This window comes from Myotis daubentonii, chromosome 3, assembly GCF_963259705.1.
Source record: "Myotis daubentonii chromosome 3, mMyoDau2.1, whole genome shotgun sequence".
Lineage (NCBI taxonomy): Eukaryota > Metazoa > Chordata > Mammalia > Chiroptera > Vespertilionidae > Myotis > Myotis daubentonii.
In genome coordinates, this window is record NC_081842.1 from 134129856 (window position 1) to 134144494 (window position 14639).

Below are 14639 nucleotides of genomic sequence, written 5' to 3' on the forward strand. Positions count from 1 at the left end.
TACAGAGAGGAAGGGAGAGGGATAGAGAGTTAGAAACATCAATGAGAGAGAATGAGAGAGAGAAACATTGATCAGCTGCCTCCTGCACACCCCTCATTGGGGATGTGCCCGCAACCAAAGTACATGCCCCTGACTGGAATCGAACCCGGGACCCTTCGGTCCGCAGGCCGACACTCCATCCACTGAGCCAAACCGGCTAGGGCTGCCTGGCATTTTTAGTATTGCCCCTAGTTCAGACTCTTAACACTGATAAAGAATCTGTTGTAGAAGCATTAGATTTTACTAATTATAGAAACTGTGATATGGAAATCCCCCTCTCCCACATCTTCCTCCCACCTCTCTCCCCCAAATTACAGCTATGTAAGAACTTAGTCATTTTACTTAGAAGACAACTTGTTGAACTTCCCTTAATGTAGTGAACACTACAGCAATTCTTATCAACACTACAATTTATCCCTTAACGTTGCCTTCCCAGCCTATCATTAGAGTAGGCATTGTAAAAACCAAGCACAGTGGGTATTTGTTCTTTGTGGCTGCCCCGCAGATGAACTCCATATGTATATTAGGGGAATTCTCTATCATGATTTTTTTTGTGTGTGGGAAACAGTGTCACTATCCACATGCTCCCCCTCCACCCTACTCTTGCACACCTTATACCCAGGGAGAATAGGGGAAAATAAGCATACTTTTCAGGGTTGCTTAGCCTCATATTTGGGGGTAAAAATGAAAGAGACATGGAGTCGAGTGGTGTAGCTGGTGTGGAGGGCAGTAGTAAGTGTGGAGGTAGTGGTCGTAACGTGCTGCTCCACACTGGAGTTTCTCTCATTGGCCATCATGTTCTCAATTTTGACTTTACGATCGAATCCCTTATATTGTTTGGTTGTTACAGTGATTAAAAAATTGGGGGGGGGGTTGTTGTTTTATTAAAATTGGGAAAGAGAGTTTGTGATCTAATTGAGTGCTCTTATATCTCCCTAAACTGACTCCTACAGCTATCATCAGTTCCTTGTTTTTATAGATTTCCATGCTGGGAGACTTTGCTTTCTCATAATCATCCCAAGGGCACTATGGTATTTTATGGTGGGAACTCCAGTGGCGACAGCCCTTCACCATAGTTTCTTTTCAGTCAAAAGACCTTTAGTAACCTCCCTTTTCTTTGTGGTCATTTTATGCCTTGTAGCCACTTTTGCAATCTTTCATCTTTATGAGGTTAAGACTCTCATCTTTGAGCTTGACTATAATTTCCTTCATGGTAAATTCACTTTCATGATCTCTGTGTAGCACAACACCTTGGGCAAATGAGTTCTTTTAACTTTTAGATTGGGTTCTCAAAACTAACCTAAGAGTTAATAAGGGTTTTCCTTAGTATATGTTGACATTAATTGGCTTTATTAATTTAAGCCACTTAATGGCATTGGGCTATTTAAAACATAAGTCTACAGAGTATTTATTATTTAGTTATCAATTTCTGATTTTTCTCCTGATTTTCCTGATTATCAAAACCACATGTGTCCATTGTGGAAAAATTTGGTAAGTACAGAGAAGTATTTTTAAAAAAAGTATAGATCCCCACATTGATCTACAGATTCAGTGCAGTTCCCTTCAGAATTCTTGCTGCTTTATTATTATTATTTTTTTTTTGCAGAAATTGACAACATAATTCTAAAATTCACATTGAAATGCAAGGGTCTCAGATTAGTCAAAATAGTGTAGTAAAAGACAAAGTTAGTGGGCTTATACTTGATTTCAAAACTTAACACAAAGCTACTGTAATCAAGATGGTGTGGTACTGGCAATAAGGATAGACATACAGATCAATGGAATAGAATTGAGAGTCCAGAAATAAACTATAACATTTATGGTCATTTAATTTTTGACAAAGTTTCTAAGAGAATTTAATGGGGTTGGGAGGAAGAACAGTGTTTTCAGCAAATTGTTTGGGAACAACTTGATGTCTGTGGGGAAGCACCGGACTTGGGTGGAATGTCTGTGGGGAGGATTCTCCGAAAGGTCGGGGCCTTTGAGAGGACCTTGCTGAAGGCAGCAGCCCCTACCTTGACTTTTCCAAACAAGTCTGACCACCCTCCCCCCCTGTGGTGTTTTGCTAGGATTTCAATGTTTAGTCTTTAAAGACCCGACCTTGTAAAAGCATATACTTTCTCAAGGATGTTTACCTTGCTAATTATATCTAAAGATTAATTTTATTTCAAGCTGTTAGGACAATAAAAGCTAAAGAAGACAGGCGAACAGGGCTACTTGGAGGCGATAGCCAAGTAGTGCCTTAGCCCTCTCTTTCACAGAAACGTATATTAGAATAATCGTTCATCCATCGTTCAGGGTCTGCTGGTCAGCCCCAGCAATATCCACATGCAAAATAATGAATTTGGAACTCTCTCTCACACAGTGTTAACTAAAATAGATCAGAGACCTAAATGTAAGAGCTGAAACTATTAGAAGAATACATAGGTATTCATGACCTAAGATTAGTCAGTGGTTTCCTGCATATGGCACAAGCAACCAAAGAAAAAATAGATAAATTAGATTTAATCAAAGAAGAAATGATAAATTATGCTTTATGATAATTAAAATCTTTTGTAGTTCCAAGGGCATTATCAAGACAATGAAAAGATAACCCACAGAATGACAGAAAATATTTGCAAAATCATACATTTGTTAAGGTTCTAGTGTCAAGAATGTATAAAGAACTATTACAACTTAATTATAAAAGAAAAACAACCCAATTTAAAAAAAATGGGCAAAGGAATTAAAGAGACATTTCTCTAAGAAAATAAACAATAAACACATGAAAAAATGTTCAAATCCCTAGTCATTAAGGAAATGCAAATAAAAGCCACAAGGATAAACAATTCACACCCACTAGGATGTCTATGATAAAAAAAGGGTGGACAATAATAGTCTTGGTGAGGATGTAGAGAAATTGGAATTTTACATTTTGCTGGTGGGAATGTAAAATGATGCAGCTGTTTTGAAAAACAGTTTCACAAATTGTTAAGCATAAAGTTACCATATGACTCAGCAGTTCTCATAGATATATACCTAAAAGAAATGAAAATATGTCCATGTGAAAACTTGTACACAAATTGTCATTGCAGCCAAAAGATGGAAACTTTGTTTTTTATAATAGCCAAAAACTAGACATTAGCCTTATGTTCATTAATTGGTGAATGGATTAAAAAAAAGTGATTTATCCATACAACGGAATAATATTCAGCAATAAAAACGAATGAAGCAATGCAAGCAATAACATGGATGAAGAACCTTGATGATCTGAGTGAAAGAAGCCAGACACAAAAGAAAACATCTTTGTTCCATTTATAGGCATACATCAGATATTGTGGGTTTGGTTCCAGACCACCACAATAAAGTGAATAGTGTATTAAAGTGAGTGACACAGATTTTTGGTTTTCCAGTGCATATGGAAGTTAGTTACAGTATACTGTAGTCTATTATGTGTGCAATAGCATTTCTATATATATAAAAGCCTAAGTGACCGTCGCAACCGAAACAACAGAATGGACGACTGAACAGGCTGCGTGGGGCGGCCAGGCTGGCAGGGGGCTTACTGAGGGATGACCAAATGACTGAGCAGCAGGCTGTGTGGGGCGACCAGGCCGGCAGGGGTGGGGGGGCAGTGAGGGGCAACCAGGCCGGCAGGAGGGGGAATTAGGGGCAACCAGGCCAGTGGGAGGGCAGTTGGGGGTGACCAGGCTGGCAAAGGGGGGCAGTTAGGGGTGACCAGGCCATCAGGGGGGGCAGTTAGGGGTGATCAGGCAGGCAGGCAGGTGAGCAGTTAGGAGCCAGTGGTCCCGGATTGTGAGAGGAAGTCCGACTGCTGGCAGTAGGACATCCCCTGAGGGGTCCCAGATTGGAGAGGGTGCAGGCTGGTCTGAGAGGACCCCCCCATCCCCCGCTTTATCCCCCGTGCATGAATTTCATGCACCGGGCCTCTCGTGTCTAATAAAACAGTGTACATACCTTAATTGTAAAATACTTTATTGCTAAGAAATGCTAATCATCATTTGAGCCTTCATCAAGTCATAATCTTTTACTGGTGGAAAGTCTTTCCTTGAGGCTGATAGCTGCGAACTGATCACAGCAGAGGCTGTTGAAGGTTGGGGTGGCTGTGGCAATTTCCTCAAATAACAATGGAGTTTGCCACATCAATTGACTCTTCTCATATACGATTTCTCTAGAGTGTGATGCTGTTTGATAGCATTTTACCCACAATAGAATTTACTTCAAAATTGGAGTCAGTGCTCTCAAACATGCTGCTGCTTTGTCAACTAAGTCCATGTGATAGTCTAAGTCAGCGGTTCTCAACCTGTGGGTCGCGACCCCTTTGGTGGTCGAACGACCCTTTCACAGGGGTCGCCTAAGACCATTCTGCATATCAGATATTTACATTATGATTCATAACATTAACAACATTACAGGTAGGAAGCAAGGAAAATAATTTTATGATTGGGTGACAACATGAGGAACTGTATTTAAAGGGCCAGAAGGTTGAGAACCACTGTAATCTAAGTCCTTTGTTGTCATGAGAAAGAAACACCAATCGGTTTCCTCCTGTACATGCCCTGCCTGGGAATTGAACCCGAATCCTTTTGGTATACGGGACGATACTCCAACTGAGCCACACTGGCTAAGGCTGTTTCTTTTGTATTCTCATTGAAGAAAATTTGCTTTTAGTCAATATTAGTATTGAGGTATGAATTTCCAAGTGAATAGCAAAGTGTATTATTTCTTCCCAAGAAAAATGCTCTCAAATATTTTATTTTAATATAATAAACACTTTTACTTAGGTATCAAAGCTCATTATAATTTTAATGTTAGATGGACTAAGCTTGGATTCTAAATTCTATTAAGGTAGAAACTGTTTCTGCCATCCTTTATAAATTCAAAGTTTATCTGTATGCCTTGTCCATAGTAAATGCTTAGAAAATACTTGTTTTATAAATGTGTATTTGTAATCACTTTTATGTATAATAATGTTTTGTAATATACTCCCCACAATTAACTGGAATGTTGTCAATTAATAACAGATAATAATTATTCTTAATGTTTTTGTCTCTCTTTAGGTTGGTATTTTGTGTGGCATCTTTTTCTATCGAAATTCAAGTTTCTGCGGGAACTGGTGGGAGACACAGGATCCCAGGAGGGAGATCATGAACCTTCAGGGTCTGAAACTGAAGAGGACACTTCCTCATCTCCACACAGGAGCAGATCTGCTCGCCACAGGAGGGTGCCTGCTGAGGAAGGCCACTGACCCCACCGTCACCCTGTGGGAGTGGCTGATGAAAGGCAGCGATCCTCGGTCTTTGCAGTTGCTAAAATATTGAAGAGCATTTGTACTTGGACTTCAAGTCCAATTCAAAAAAAGATTTACATGTAAGCCATATGAACATAAAGGGAATTTAAACCAAATTGGACCATTACAAATTTTATGTTAAAGGTAATCTTTTGCTTTACTAGCTTTTACTTATATACTTATTCCTTGGCTCTTGGGCTTATTGTTTTTGCACTATTGTGAATCTGTTAAACATTACGGGCTTGAACACTGTATTTTATTAGTTCGATAATGTACTCCCCCCGCTACATTTTAACTTTTCTGAACTTGGGCTACATCTCACTATTCCTGTCAACCAGGCAATAGTTGATGTAATTATCCTAGCCTCTGTGTGTGTGTGTGTGTGTGTGTGTGTGTGTGTGTGTGTGTGTGTGAGAGTTCACAGGTTGTCATAGTGTCATCACTGTGTCATTGCTATCAAATGTGTCAGATTTAGTTGGCACTTAAAAATGTCTTCTAAAAGATTTCACTATGATTCAGCACTGAAATGACGTTGTGTATGCAGGCAAGCATGGAAGCAGAGCAGTGGGGCATACATTTGATAGTAGCGAAGCAAATATCCATCGCTAGAGGAATGACTACAATTCCATATTTTCTTGTAAAGCAACAGCAAAATGCTTTATAGGCCCTAAGAAGGGAAGACACCCACAAGTAAAGTTGTACGACATTCTGTCACTGAGACACATGCAGAAGGATTGCCTGTCACACGCTGAGTGCTGCAGTGAAGGTGGGAGAAATTGCCAAAATCTTGGAATTGATGAAACACAACTCAAAGCAGCGAGAGGCTGGTTCGATCGATTCCTGTCAGGCAGGACCGTTGTCGTTAAGGTGTCAAATATGTTTGTCCAAAGCTTCCTGCTGTCATTAAGCAGAAGACAGTGGTAGAGCCTCCTTTCCAGAAATGCTTTTGAAGACGCCAAGGGGGCCGTTGTGAGGAGAAGGCAGGTTTCAGTGACGGATGTAAGAAGTGATTCAGAAAAGTTGCACTCAGAGTATGAAGTTATAGTATAACTTAACCAGTTTATTTCATAACACTTATATATGCACAAGACTGTGATAAAAGTCTGTTTAATTCAAAAAGTTCTGTTTCAGTAAATATAAAATAAACATTCTACTTGATACGAAAGCATTGTGTCATAATTTGATGGCCTGTGTTTTTTCCTTAGTGATAAATATGGTGCATCTGACAAGTGATGGTATCTTAGCTTAAATAAGAAATAGTTTGTACATTTATTTTTTTCTAGGATAGCAGTTAATTACTAACTTAATTCTAACTCTTATAATGTTAAAATAGTTATCCTCTATGAGACATTTTTTTGGCAACCTATTCAAGACTTGAGTAACTTTGGAATCTGAAAACTGTCTTCTACTTTAGGGAGGTAGGATTAGTCACTCCCTTTGTATGGAAGGACTTCATGCTCAAGGCATGTGTTGTGGAGAAAACACTTCTTCACAAATAGCAATTGAGTGGCAAGATCCCAGAGATAGGATTGAGGGAAAGTGGAGAGTGGGTGGAAATGCCTGCTTCACTGTAAACTGACTTGCCAGGTCTGCATGTTTGTCCTCATTGAACTTTGGACTGAGGGTTTACTGGGGAAGAGATATGGATTAAAGAACATTTCTGTTTACTGTTACCTGGTTTGTACAAGAGTGAATTGTAAAGCCAACTTATTTTACTAATTCAAGTTATTTTTATATGTTTAACCTTCATTTCTAAAGAACTAGTCACCACTATTTTATGACGGTGTGTAATTATGTTTGGTACCTCATGCTTCATGCTGACAGTTTTGTTAATTAACAGTTTACTTGCTTTGACCCAAGTGATATTCCTGGTGCACACTTCTGTTGTCATTGTAGCCTTTTGTATATATGGGAAGGGAAAGATCCCTAGCAGCTGAGAATGGGGCATAATCTTTCTATTTTCATTTCCTTATTGGATGTCGTTTTCTATTTTTATGTAGGGATTAAAAACAATGACACAAGTTTCATGCATTAATTTTAGTGCTTCCTACTAGCTAAATATTGCATTAAAATGATAATCAGTTAGGGGGGAAAAAAAAGCCTAAAAATCTTCTTGGTACTGGGAAGATTCAATTAGATCTTTCATAGTCTAGTATTTTAAACTGTGGATTCTGCTTTATAGTGGACTAGAGGCTCGGTGCATGGATTCGTGCACTGGTGGGGTCCCTCGGCCTGGCCTGCGGGGATCAGTGGACCTCTGCGCCGCCACAGTCCTGCCTCACCTGCCAGCTCGTCATGCTCCAGCTTGCTGTCTGTATCGATCCTGCACAGCACGAAGCAGTGTGAGAAGCGGCAGGCGGCAGGGGAGGAGCCTGAGCCCTGGCTGGGCGCTGCGCCGCTCCGGCTCATCCTGGTCCTGCTGAGCCCACCACTGTGGCCATATTTGGGCATGCAGGGGGAGTGTCCACAGGAAAGGCTCACGCCACCACAGCTGCACTCACCAGCTGTGAGCCTGGCAGCTGGTGCCCGTTTATCAGCTGAGCGGTGCTCCCATTGTGGGTGCGCACTGACCACCAGAGGGCAGCTCCTGCGTTGAGTGTCTGCCCCCTGGTGGTCAGTGCGCATCATAGCTGCCAGCCAGTTGTCCGGTTGTCTGGTCGCTTAGGCTTTTATATATATAGATATCTTAGGTTTAAAGAATAATTGCTGACAACTTTTAAGTAGCTGGCCGAGCTTCCATACTGTATCAGTATTAAAAACTGATGGCCGACGTAATCCCCCCAAACCTACAAGTGTCATCCACAAATTAATTTAATCCATGTAAAGGTATATATCTTGGTATTAATATTTATGCTTCAAAGATGTCTTTTTAAAAATAATTGTAAGAAATGTTTTGCTTTATTTTTTGGGGAAATATAGTCAAAGGCATACTAACAGCTCACACCCTACCATGTTTTAACTCTCAAGACAGTAAAATCACTGATGCCAATATGAAAATCCTCCAAACTAATTCCTTTGTTTAAAGCATTTTTCCTCCTCTGTACTCCTCTGCCCCCAGTATTCTCACTATAGTACATATTTCTAAGGCCACTGAAAGAGGAAAGAGAAATAGTTGTTAGCAGAATTATTTGTGTGATATAGTGTTTGTTTTTTACCTGTTTTAGAGCTTTTGTAGCTGAACTTAGCGGAACTTCATAAGGGCATTTTCAGTTTCTCAGTAGAAGATAGACTGGCCTGTGGTTAATTTTAAAGTTCAGAAGTTCTGAGCATTAAAAATGTGGTCAAGTGTTAGTCGTGTCTAAATACTCATTAACAATGTTGTTGATCAGGTATACCATCTTTTGAGGAGTAATTCTAAAATTGAGGACTGGTCAGTTGTTTTCATTACCTTCCCAACTAACCATTCCCAAGTCTTTCTCTCTGCCTCTGAAACTCTTGTGAAAATTTCAGGTATCAAATATATTGGTAGCATTACTCTGACTTAAATGCCAAAAAACACTAAATATTTGTGTAGCACTATTAAGTGAGTTTTTTAATATTTATGTCCAGTTAAAAATGGAATTCATTCAGTGGATTTTATAATGTTGTTTTCATGGTGGAAACATAAATATGTAATTCGGAGGATAGCCAATTCACAGGTGGGCCGACCCATTTCTTTAGATATTACTGGGTTTTAAAACAGCTTCAAACTGTTACTTTGTTGAAAGTTGAGAATATATTAAATAATGTTTTCACAAATACGGCATTTTAAAGCAAAACAGGTTAAGTGATTTGAGAGTAGTGCATTTTTACTTTTAAAAGTAACATTTAAAAAATTATTTTAAGTCAGTGATACAGTATTTTTTGAAGTCAGTTTTTCTGAAGTTATGTTTTAATGTAACATCATGTAACCAATGTAACTTTAGATTTTCACTGTAAACTTTTATATTTGAAGTTCACTTAAAAAGCCAATGAAGCCTGGTTGGTGTGGCTCAGTGGTTGAGCATTGACCTATAAACCAGAAGGTCATGGTTCCATTCCTGGTCAGGGCACATGCCTGGGTTATGGGCTCGATCCTCAGTGTGGGGCGCACAGGAGACAGCCGATCAATGATTCTCATCGTTGATGTTTCTCTCTCTCCTTCTTCCTTTCTCTCTGAAATCAATAAAAGTATATTTTTAAAAAAGCCAATGAACAGTACTAAAATATTATAGACTCAAGCAGCTAATGGAATAGTATTTTGTTATGGGGTCTAGAATGAAAGCACCTTGTATTGTCTGCTTCTAAAGTATCTTACAGCTTTTAACTTACAGCATAAAGAGTAACGTTTTTTCTTAATAAAAGTTACATTTTCCATGTGTTAATGTATATGTGCTTCCTGTTTTATGGCCAATGTTGAATATTACCCTCCAAGTCAGTTCTATGCATAACCACCCACCAAATACGGCTCCTGTGGTTTCTTAAAGGAGACATTCTGTGCTGTGCTGTGACGCATTGTCATCTTGCTGCTTGACAAATAAGTTTATAAGGAATTAAAATTGTGTTAATAGTTCTTTGTATAATAATATGTAAAATTAGAGATGAGGAATGATCATTCACTGTTTTTGTTTTAAAACTGGTCAATACTATACCTAAAGCCTCTGTGGTTTGTTTATATGATGTTTTAATTGTTACTTTAAATCGCACAGAATAAATTAAAATGAACACAAAAGTTGTGTATGTTTCATTGATAAAGTATAACTATAAAGGGTACCTTGGACGTAAAGAGATTTGAAAGCAGCCATTATTCCCAGTGCTCCATCTTTTACCTCATTTTTCAAATTCTAAAAAGCTCTAGGAATTAAGACAGCAGTAATAGTTTGAGTGTCATGAAAGTAATTGACTTAGAACCTGAAGGATATATAGCATTAGAGCTAAATTACATTTACCATATTTAGCCTTTTTATTTCTTCTCATAATATCATAGATCATGTCTTATATTTTTATTAGTATTAACCACCAGGAAGACTGAGAAAACTGACCAAAACCAAGAAAAAAGATTGAGGAATACCTTTGAAAACTAGTTTGAAATAAGAAACCATTAGTTGCAGTGGCTGGAGGCCAACTTTTCCTTTTGCTCCAGCAGTGCTGAGCTGCCAGGAATGAAGGATGGGAAAAAACAGATTGTGCCAGGATCCATCTTTGTAAGATAGGGGCGTCTAAAGGGCAGGTCATTTGAGATTGTCAGAGAGTGGCTTTGGGATATGGGCTGGGTTGTAAGAGAAGTCAGATCATTAAGGCACTGATTAATTGGATGAATGGGAAGGGCTGGAGATTAAGGATAAAATGAGTGTAACATTTGTGTATATGGATAGAAGGAAGTTTGGGGCGCAGACTAGGATTTTAGAGGTGAAGCAGTTCTGAATAGTTGACACTACAGCCAGAGAAAATGGGAATCTGAGAGCCACTCTAGGGCCATGGTGTGGACTGTCAGCATGGCCACTAATACATGATAGCTGAAGTTAGGATGGAGAAGATGATATGCCCTGGAGACCACGTCAGGGACTTGAAGACTTATCTCAAGTTCTTGGGATGACCAGGGGGAAAGAGCCAGAGTTTTGGCTCAGTGGATAGAATGTTGGCCTGCGGACCAAAGGGTCCCGTGTTCGATTGTGGTCAAGGGCACGTACCTCAGTTGCAGGCTCTTCTCTGGCCCAGGCCCTGGTCAAGGTGCGTGTAGGAGGCAACCAATTGATGTGTTTCTCTCACATCAATATTTCTGTCTTTCCCTCTCTAAAAATCAATGGAAAAATATCATCAGGGAGGATTAAAAAAAAAAAAAGAGTTCCCTGAAAATGAAAGAGGAATGTTGGGAGCTGTGAGAATATTTTCAGCTTGCCCGCCAACCCCGGCTCTGTAGGCCAGTGTATGATTGTTAGGTACAAATAAGTACTTCAATTATAAAAATGATGCTATTTATGGAGAACTTTGTTGCGGGGGAGAAGAAGAAGAAAGAAGAACAGCAAAAGTTTCTCTAAAAATCTTAAAGGGAGAAGTAGGCGTTTTTCTGGTAGAGATGAGAAGGGGATTCCAGAGAGAAGAAAGAGCATGTGCAAAGTCAGTGTCATAGGAAGGTGACTTGTCTGGAGAACTGTAGATAGTTGATTATTCCTGGAATAGTGATGTTATGGGAGACAGTGGTTTGAGGCTGGAAAGATCTAAAGTACAATGGCAAAAGCTGTGAAGTGATTGCCATATGTGATGGAGAGCATTGCAATATTTTAAATTGAGTGAGAGCATTGAATCACTTGTTTAACATGTATCTAGTGGCTACTCATGCAGGCATCTGGACTGGGTGCAGATGGCTTAGAAAGCTCACAATAACTGCAGCAAAGAGGATTGATTTGTAGGCTCTCACTGTAGTCCAAGCAAGAAAATAGCTAGTGGCAGACTGGAAATGAGTGAGAACCATGGGAGATTTGAAGACATGAAGAATCAGTAAGATTTGAGATTGGAGTGTGAAGGAGAAGGATAGGTGACAGATGATTTGAATGTATCACTTTGAGATTGATAACATTGAGGGACGCATAGAGAAAAGAAGTAGGTTTGAAGTTGGTCTCAGGGGGATTGAATGTGGAGAGTCCAGTTTGGGGCATATCTACTTGAATTTGAGGTGCTTATAGGCCACTAGGTAGAAATACTAAACAGTCGCAAAGTTAATGAGGGGCATGGTTGAAAGCAGAGTTGGTGAGCATCAGTATGTGAATGTAGTTGAAGCTGTCGGCAAAAAAATAGGATCTGCTGAGAGGTGCTAGAATAAGAGACCTAAGGAGTGGCCCTTAAGGAGCATGGAAATTTAAGAGGCTGGTAGAAGAAAAACAGGCTACTAAGGACACTGAGAAGGACTAGAAAGAGAACCAGGGACTTATGTGGAAGAAAGATGCTAGAAGCAAAATGAAAAAGGAACGTGAAGGAGGAGCCAAGTGTTCAACTCATACAGAGTGAAGAATGAGGCTGCCCAGAACTGACCCTGGAAGAATGTGGCAGCAGGAAGTTTGGAGCAGTCCATGCAGAAGGTGATGTGGATCTGTGCAAGGCTGGCAGTGAGGGGAAACTGAGTAGATATTGATGGAAGCTAACTTGACAGATTTGGTGATTGATTAGATATGGGAGGTGAAGGACGAGGATGAATCATGGATTGGTGGCTGGTGGAGGACATGGAGGTGGAACATGTTTGAGGATACGTCCAAGTGTAGTAAGGCTAGCGGAAATGGCCAATTTAGATATGAGGATAATAAATGTCAGGAAAACTGAATTTCTACCCAAGTTCTAGAACTTGGTAGTTGGCAATTTATTTAACCTCTCTGTTTCTTGGTCTGCTAAAGGAGAATGATGATGCCTAGGGTTGTTATAAGGATTAAAATTTTAAAAATACCTGTCAAATATCAAATTTCTTACTATTAGTAGGCAACCCATAATTTAATCTCCCTCTCTTTTTTCTTTTTTTTTTTTTTTAAATTAAATCTTTATTGTTCAGATTATTACATTTGTTCCTCTTTTTTTTTCCCCCTCATAACTCCCCTCCTCCCAGTTCCCGCCCCACCCTCCGCCCTCACTCCCCACCCACTGTCCTCATCCATAGGTGCACGATTTTTGTCCAGTCTCTTCCCACATCTCCCACACCCCTTTCCCCCCCAAGAATAGTCAGTCCATTCCCTTTCTATGTCCCTGATTCTATTATAATCAACAGTTCATTCTGTTCATCAGATTATTAATTCACTTGATTCTTAGATTCACTTGTTGATAGATGCATATTTGTTGTTCATAATTTATATCTTTACCTTTTTCTTCCTCTTCCTCTTCTTAAAGGATACCTTTCAGCATTTCATATAATCCTGGTTTGGTGGTGATGAACTCCTTTAGCTTTTCCTTATCTGTGAAGCTCTTTATCTGACCTTCAATTCTGAATGATAGCTTTGCTGGATAAAGTAATCTTGGTTGTAGGTTCTTGGTATTCATCACTTTGAATATTTCTTGCCACTCCCTTCTGGCCTGCAAAGTTTCTGTTGAGAAATCAGCTGACAGTCGTATGGGTATTCCCTTGTAGGTAACTGAGTTTCTTTCTCTTGCTGTTTTTAAGATTCTCTCTTTATCTTTTGCTCTTGGCATTTTAATTATGATGTGTCTTGGTGTGGTCCTCTTTGGATTCCTTTTGTTTGGGGTTCTCCGCGCTTCTTGGACCTGTAAGTCCATTTCTTTCACCAGGTGGGGGAAGTTTTCTGTCATTATTTCTTCAAATAGGTTTTCAATATCTTGCTCTCTCTCATCTTCTGGCACCCCTATAATTCTGATGTTGGTACGCTTGAAGCTGTCCCAGAGGCTCCTTACACTATCCTCGCATTTTTGGATTCTTTTTTCATTTTGCTTTTCCGGTTGGATGTTTTTTGCTTCCTCGCATTTCAAATCATTGACTTGATTCTTGCGCTCCTCTGGTCTGCTGTCGGGAGTCTGTATAATATTCGTTATTTCAGTCTGTGTATGCTTAATTTCTAGTTGGTTCCCCAATATAAGATCGAGGGTCTTATTAGTTTTCGTGTAGATCTCATTAAGTTTATCGAGAGCTTCTAAACAGTTCTTGAGAGACCTTAAAAGTGTGGTTCTGAACTCTATATCTTCCATTGACAATTTTGTCCTGTTTCTTTGTCTCCGCATTTTGTTATGCTTCCTTGGTGTACCCCCTAGTGGTCTTTGTTCGCAGTCTTATAGATAAATCTTGATTGTTGTAGCTAATTCCAGGGAGGGTTTGACCTCCAGGCCAAGTGGCTATGAGAATCAGCTGTGTCAGCAGTGAGAGAACTTCTGTCCTCTAGGGAGGTGCTAATCTAGCCTTTGCCTGAGGCTATCCGGCAAATGCCTGTATGCAGGGCTTGGGCGGGGCAGGTCGCACAGGATCAACAGGGTTGGCCGGAGAGAGCAGTTATGGCGGCTCTCAGTCCTGTCCCCAGGGGCTCTGCCTCTCTGAGTCCCAGCACCCGCTGCAAAGCTGGTAGAGAAAGCTGTACTGGCTCTGACCGAAGCCAGACAGTCCCGCTTCTCCCGTTTGAGTATGGGTCCCCAAAGACTCGCCTGTATCTGGAGCTCAGAGTCTGTGACTCCCTCCCGATTGAAAACAACAACCGCGCCCTCCGCCGCCAGCCCGCTCCGCGCACTCCGCACCTCAGAATTTGACTTCACCACTGCGCCTCCTCTGAGTGTCTGTATGCGTTTCTCTTTCCTCCTAGTTGTAGGACTTCCACTCAGCCAGCGTTCCTGTGGTTCTGGGTGATGTCCGTTCCGTGTTTTAGTTTCACTT

General features: G+C 40.2%; 1 protein-coding gene across 3 annotated transcripts in view; it reads left to right on the forward strand.

Moving 5' to 3' along the window:
- The window catches only part of SMIM13 (small integral membrane protein 13), a 34957-nt gene extending 24938 nt beyond the window's left edge, over window positions 1-10019 (forward strand). Inside the window, exons 2-3 of one of the 3 annotated variants that reach the window (XR_009451923.1) lie at window positions 5100-5723; window positions 5754-10019. Coding sequence is in view for 1 of the 3 variants with exons in the window: in XM_059688601.1 (XP_059544584.1) it covers window positions 5100-5287 (188 nt within the window). In the remaining 2 variants the exon portion in view is untranslated. Of the gene's footprint in view, window positions 1-5099 lie in introns of all 3 variants that reach the window. The other 2 variants (XR_009451922.1, XM_059688601.1) reach the window with 2 other exon arrangements.
- The last annotated feature ends 4620 nt before the right edge of the window (window positions 10020-14639 follow it).